The 6,593-nt window shown below is 43.7% G+C and overlaps 1 protein-coding gene across 5 annotated transcripts; it reads left to right on the forward strand.

Moving 5' to 3' along the window:
* Positions 1-2,578: 2,578 nt before the first annotated feature.
* Positions 2,579-4,582, forward strand: TCEAL3 (transcription elongation factor A like 3). 5 transcript variants are annotated; one of them, XM_078363851.1, is made up of 3 exons: positions 2,579-2,721; positions 3,257-3,329; positions 3,708-4,582. In XM_078363851.1, exon 3 carries the CDS (start codon positions 3,727-3,729, stop codon positions 4,327-4,329), a length of 603 nt encoding a protein of 200 aa, XP_078219977.1. In that variant the 5' UTR covers positions 2,579-2,721; positions 3,257-3,329; positions 3,708-3,726; the 3' UTR covers positions 4,330-4,582. The 5 variants fall into 5 exon arrangements, with proteins under 5 accessions (XP_078219977.1, XP_078219976.1, XP_078219979.1 ...); XM_078363850.1 differs by having other exon boundaries at positions 2,579-2,709; positions 3,703-4,582; XM_078363853.1 differs by having other exon boundaries at positions 2,579-2,709.
* The last annotated feature ends 2,011 nt before the right edge of the window (positions 4,583-6,593 follow it).

The following is a 6,593-nucleotide window of genomic DNA, read 5'->3' on the forward strand; positions in this document are numbered from 1 at the left end:
ATGATAATAAACATGAAATAATCTCTCTTGGGTTTAGACACCTGGGTTGTGGTGTTCCTATGAATTTAGTTAAAGCAAAAAGTCAATGTATTGTATTCACCAAAGCCTAGGCCAACTTTGGCACTAGGTTGAAATGTTACCTAATCCGTATATTAAAGGCTCATTAAAACATAGGTATGTAGAAGAGCATTCTTGTCTTTTCTTCACTAAATTTCTATTATTGGACCCATGTCATACTGTTTTGATAATTATGAACTCTCATATGTTAAACAGCTAGAACCCCTTTATCATGACTTCTATTAATTTCTTGCCTATCCTTTTCCATTTAATTTTTTTCAAGAGACCTTTGAAAGAAAATCTGACAAACTTCCAAATGCCAGCGTGGTAGGGGGCAGGAGTGATAAAATTCACAGCTTTACAAGACTGAATCATCCCATCCAAGAATCTGGCATCCTAGTTGTCTAAATATCCAACAGGCACATTCCTTTTCAATTATTTCAAAATTCAGAATTTACTTTAGATCTTCAATAACTGCTAAAAGTTGATCTGAAAATAATCAGGCTAAAGACCAAGGCCCTTTTTAACCTGGCTTTTGGAGTAGTTTCTGTATAAGAGGTAATTAGTGACCAACCTACTTCAAGGACTGTAATGAAAATGAAACAGAAAAAGGCAGTGGGGCAATATAATATATAATATTTTGGAATATATGAAAGGAGAGCAAGACCTGAGGTAGCAAAACCAGAAAGGGATCTTCCACCATAGGAGTGGGGAGTCATTTGCCTAAAAAAAGGTAGCAAGAGTGGAGATGGAAGAAAAGTGGAAAGATCCAAAGATATTTAGAAGAGGTCAAGATTATTTGGTGGCAGGAAGAAGGAATCAGGGATGATTCCCAGATTTCTTGCTTGGGCAACATTGTGTGTTCTGGAGTCATCTATTAAGACAAGAGAAACTAGGGAGGAGTTTTGTGTGTGGAAAAGACCAAGGAAGGATGGTAAAATCACTTGGGACATATTGCATTTGAGGTCCTTCAGGGCCACTCAGGTGGATATATCTAATCGTTGGTTAAAACGGATCTGAATCAAGTTTATACCAAAGTTCACACAGAAAAATAAACATACAAGAATATATAGGAAAAAGAGAATCTACTGAGGGTCCCTAGCTCTACCAGATATATGAAAAAAATATATATCCTCTATAATTCAACTGGTATATGAATAGCAAACAGATCAATGAAATAGAATAGAAACCCCAGAAAGTTTTCCAAGTACGTATGAAAATTTGATATGTAATAAAGGTGGCATCTCAAATCCCTGAAGCAAAAATGGGCTTTTTGATGCCAGAACAACTGAGAAGCCAATTGGAAAAAGAAAACAAAGATCCGTCAATACCTTCTGCCATACACAAATACAAACTGTAAATGTAAACAAATAAAACCGTATGAATACTAGAAGAAAACATAGGTGAATGCTTCTTGGACCTTATGTAGGAAAAGATTTCTTAACTGTGAATCAAAATTTAGAGGCAATAAAAGTTTAATAAATTTGACTACATTTTTTAATGCATGGCAGAAAAACACCATAAACAAAGCCAAAAAGCAACTGACAAACTGGAGAGAAAATTGCAAAATATGTAACAGATAAAGGCCTAATTGAGTTAATGTATTAAGAGAACTTGAAAATTGAAATGAGGACTAAGAATCCACTAGAAAAATGTGGAAAAGACATGAAACGACAATTCACAAAAAAAGATACTTAAACTGTCCTTAGAGATAAGGCAAAATAAAATGCCATTGCGATATTACTTCTCAACTATCATATTAATGATAGTTCATTATCATTAATGAACTATCTCCCGCGGGGGCGGGGGAGCCTGGCCCGCCTTCCGGACGACCCGCTGCACTGAGCCCTCTATATAGTTCATATTAATGAACATTTAAAAGTATGTCATATGTTGGGAAGGGTGTTGGGAAACAAAACACTCCCCTATATTACTGGTGGGAAAGCAAAAAATAGTCTGAGATTCTGGGGAGGGAATAGTCTAGAGATATACATCTGGGAGTCATCGGTGTTTGCAGGAAATGAATGAAATCAAACAGGGAGAGACAATTTGAGGACTGAGGAGAGAGGAGGCCCAGGACAGAACCCCAGGAACACCGCCACTCAAGGTGGGAGCTCAGCTTCCTGGCAGGCACCACCACCCCAGCCTCTGAAGTTAGGCAGAGACGGTTTTGAAAGCGGGCTCTGGAGTTCTGGGGCTGAGCGCTCTTGACAAAGTCGGGTACCCTCTCTGATCAGCTGTCACACCTGGAGATAATGGGCATCAGAGAGAGATACCCTGCGAGGATGCTGTGAGATGCGCAGGTAACGCACTTGGAGTCAGAACGCCACCCCCTCTTCCTCTTCTCGGTGATCCCCCTTTGCTACACAAACATACCCGATCCCGACAGTCCCCAGCCTCACGGTCCCTTGGGGATGGATGGTGAGGTGGGTCAGCCAAGGGGGGGGTGATGAGCTCGGGTGACGCGGCGCTCACGTGACCCGCCGGGAGCCTACGTGGGCACCAGCCCCCGCGCCCGCCCGCCTGCCTGCCCAGCGGTCCGGTCCCGGCGCCCGCGCAGAACCAGCTGTCTGAACTGCCAGGGCGGCGGGGGAGCAGCGAGAGGGCTTCAGCGAGCTGGAGGAGGCACAGGTCTGTCCCGGGTCCCGGCAGGTCAGTGTGAAGGTGGGTGCTGCCTGCGGACCCAGGGAAGGGGCGGAGGTGGCTGGCAGGAGTGGGGAGTAGGTGGAGAAGGGATCCGGGAGATGGATGAGAAGAGCGATGCGGAGCGGGCGGGGGCGGGGGCGGGGGCGGGGGAGCCTGGCCCGCCTTCCGGACGACCCGCTGCACTGAGCCCTCTATCCATTTTAGTGCTGGATATGGGGGTTAGAGGAAGCGACCCTGCAGTGCTACAGTGAAACGCAGATATTCTGAAAATAACTCTCTCTCATAATCTGCTCCCATGGAAACACCTGACCTCCGCAAAAACAGGGTGGCGCTGGGACAGGTTGCCTCCGGGGAAGAGGACACAGAGACAAACGCAGTTTGGAAAGCATGCGGGTTTAGTGCCCGAGGCCTGGAAAGAAATGGCGGCTGGGGTGCGGGGGAGGTAGGAGAGGAAAATGTTGGGTGAGCAGGGCCTGGACTCAGGAAAGGGATCCGAGTCCCTGTGAGCCCGCTGAGCGCGCAGCCCCTACCCCTGTCTCCTGTCTGTTCGCAGGTCTGCGCGTCTGTTGTTCCCAGCGCTCGGCGAGGCCTGAAAAGGAGGAACAACCTGTCCAGAATCCCCACAGGTCCGTGAAAGCGGGGTGAGGAGGGGGGGTGGGCTGCATGGACAGGGGCCCACAAGGGTTGAGAGTGTGGAGGGCCCGGCTATGGCCGAGTTGGGGCCCCTGCCCATCCCCCCACCCACATGAACAGGCACCTTACCAAGCTGAACCAGTGCAGAGAAAGTGGCAGGGCCTGCCAGGCAATGGCTGGCTCACGTGTGTGGGAGGAGTGGCGGGCTACATGGTGGGCAGAAGGCCCTCTTGGAGGCCCAGCCAGGTTAGTGGAACCCTCACCACGGGTGAGATGCAGGTACTATCCAGACCTGCATTCCGCCCCACACCCTCAGTCTCCCATGTCTCTTCTTTGTCTCCTCTTCCCTCCACCCCCATCCCCCAGGACAGGAAAAGGAGAAATCTCGACATGGAAAAACCCTACAATAAGAATGAAGGAAACCTGGAAAACGAGGGAAAGCCTGAAGATGAAGTAGAGCCTGATGATGAAGGAAAGTCAGACGAGGAAGAAAAGCCAGACGTGGAGGGAAAGACAGAATGCGAGGGAAAGCGAGAGGATGAGGGAGAGCCAGGTGATGAGGGACAACTGGAAGATGAGGAAAGCCAGGAAAAGCAGGGCAAGTCCGAAGGTGAGGGCAAGCCACAAGGTGAGGGCAAGCCAGCCTCCCAGGCAAAGCCGGAGAGCCAGCCGCGGGCCGCCGAAAAGCGCCCAGCTGAAGATTATGTGCCCCGGAAAGCAAAAAGAAAAACGGACAGGGGGACGGACGATTCCCCCAAGGACTCTCAGGAGGACTTACAGGGAAGGCATCTGAGCAGTGAGGAGATGATGAGAGAATGTGGAGATGTGTCAAGGGCTCAGGAGGAGCTGAGGAAGAAACAGAAAATGGGTGGTTTTCATTGGATGCAAAGAGATGTACAGGATCCATTCGCCCCAAGGGGCCAACGGGGTGTCAGGGGAATGAGGGGTGGAGGTAGGGGCCAGAGGGGCTTACATGATATCCCATACGTTTAATGCCTTTGACCTTCCATTCTGACTTCTCTGATGAGAATATTGCCAGCCCTGCTTTCCCTGGTAGGTATTTGCCAGGCCCAGTGCTTTAACCTTAAGCTGATACTTTGCTTTAGATGTCAATCTTGTTACCAGCAGCCTTTTGACCCAAGTACAGTGCTCTATATTTTAGTAGAGGATTTTCACCCATGTGCATGGAAAAGATGTTCAAGGTACATTGTAAAAAAACAATAAAAAAACAGTTTGCAGAACCGCATATACAGTATTAGCCCATTTTTTATAAAAGTGTAAATGTTTGCATAATGCATTTGTTCACAAAGAAAACTCTGAAATCATAGACACTAAAAAGTAGGCAATGGTTATTCCTGAATGGTAGCCAAAAGTGAGTTTAGTCACCTGCTGGGTAGGTACCTCCATGGCATTCTGCTGCTGTTGTGCTCATCCACATGTTTTGTCTAGGTGTAACTAGGTGAGTAGGCACTGCTACCCCTTCTCCTGGGTCCTTTACCATGCTACAGCTCCCCCATAGGATGTGATTCTTTTTCTTTTCTTTGCTCTCACTCATCTCCACCTTTTCTTAAAGGATATGTCCTTTTGTCATAATAATAATTTTAAAAACTAAACCAGAAAACAATACATGATAAGCAATATACCCTCAGTGAGCTTATGAGGGTAATAAAGACATTTACAATTTCTGTTGCCAGAACATAAAATGATAAGTAAAATTCATATTACCTCTGAGACTAATAGAGGTATCAACCTGGCTATATATAACCTATAATGGATACATTGCTATAAGGGTCAGTCTTGCCATCTGTGACATGGGGATAATACTTATCACAGGACTGCCCAGTGGATCAGATGAGGTACTGAACATGTGAGCTGTCCACTGCCAGGTTGATACTTCTAGCTATAATGGCTCAGAGGCCATTGCTGAGACCCTAATATGGTATCATTTCCAGAGAGAAGGTTGATTATATTACTTTGTGCCCTATAAATACATACAACTATAAATTGTCAATAATTATTTAAACTATGAGAAATAGTGCAATTACAATGTAGCAAGATACGATATCAATATGTAAAATCAATTGCATTTCTTCTTCTTATTATTATTATTTTCTTTTTTTTTAAAAGATGGGGTTTCACCATGATGGCCAGGCTGGTCTTGAGCCCCTGACCTCAGGCAATCCACCCACCTCAGCCTCCCAAAGTGCCAGGATTTCAGGCGTGAGCCACCGCGCCCAGCTTTAATTGCATTTCTTTACAGTAGAAATTAACAATCCAAAATAAACTTGAAAAAATGATTCCATTTACAATGGTATCAAAAAGAAAAACAACCTTAGGAATAAATTTAACAAAACAAATACCAGACTTGTAAATGGAAAAGTACAAAATATTGCCAAAAGGAATTAAAGATGACCTAAATAAATAGAAATAAATTCAATGTTCATTGATTGCAAGACTTAATATTGTTCAGACGGCAATATTCCCTAATTGATCTACAGAATTAAGGCAATCTCTATCAAAATCTCACTTGGCTTCTTTGCAGAAAATGACAAAGTGATCCTCAATTAAAATTACCCAAAATAGATAAAACAATATTGAAAAACAACAACAAATGGAGTTCTTACACTTCCTAACTTCAAAACTTGCCATAAAGCAATAGTAATCAAGACAGGGTGGTCCTACCATAAGGACAGATAAATAAATCAATGGAATAGAATTGAGAATCCAGAAGTAAACGCTCACTTTTATGCTCAATGGATTTTCGACAAGTCTGCTAAGACAATTCAAATAGTTTTAAAACTAATTGTGATGAAATAAGTGGATATCCGCATGCCAAAGAATGAATTTAGAACATTATGTCACACCCTACAACAAAGTCATAAAACACAAATCATAAATATAAATGAAAGAGCTAAAACTATACAACTCTTAGAAGAAAACATACGTATAAATATTCATGACCTTGAGTCAGGCAATTTTACTTAGATATGACAACAAAATCATATATTTGTGTATACATTTTGCATGATTGTATATGGGAGAAAATAACTGCAAATAATACATCTGATAAGGAGCTAATTTCCAGCATATATAAAGAACTCTTACAACTCAACCATTAGAAAAAGAGAACCCAATTTAAAAATGGGCAAATGATTTGAATAACTATTTCTCCCAAGAAAATATACAAATGTCCAATAGGCATATGAAAAGAAGCTCAACATTATTAGTTATTAGGGAATGTAAACCAAAACCACAAA

Source organism: Callithrix jacchus, chromosome X, assembly GCF_049354715.1.
Source record: "Callithrix jacchus isolate 240 chromosome X, calJac240_pri, whole genome shotgun sequence".
In the NCBI taxonomy this organism is placed as follows: Eukaryota; Metazoa; Chordata; class Mammalia; order Primates; family Cebidae; genus Callithrix; species Callithrix jacchus.

Coding starts and splice junctions, on each gene's coding strand:
- TCEAL3 (XM_078363851.1), top strand. CDS start 3,727: ATGGAAAAACCCTACAATAAGAATGAAGGAAACCTGGAAAACGAGGGA.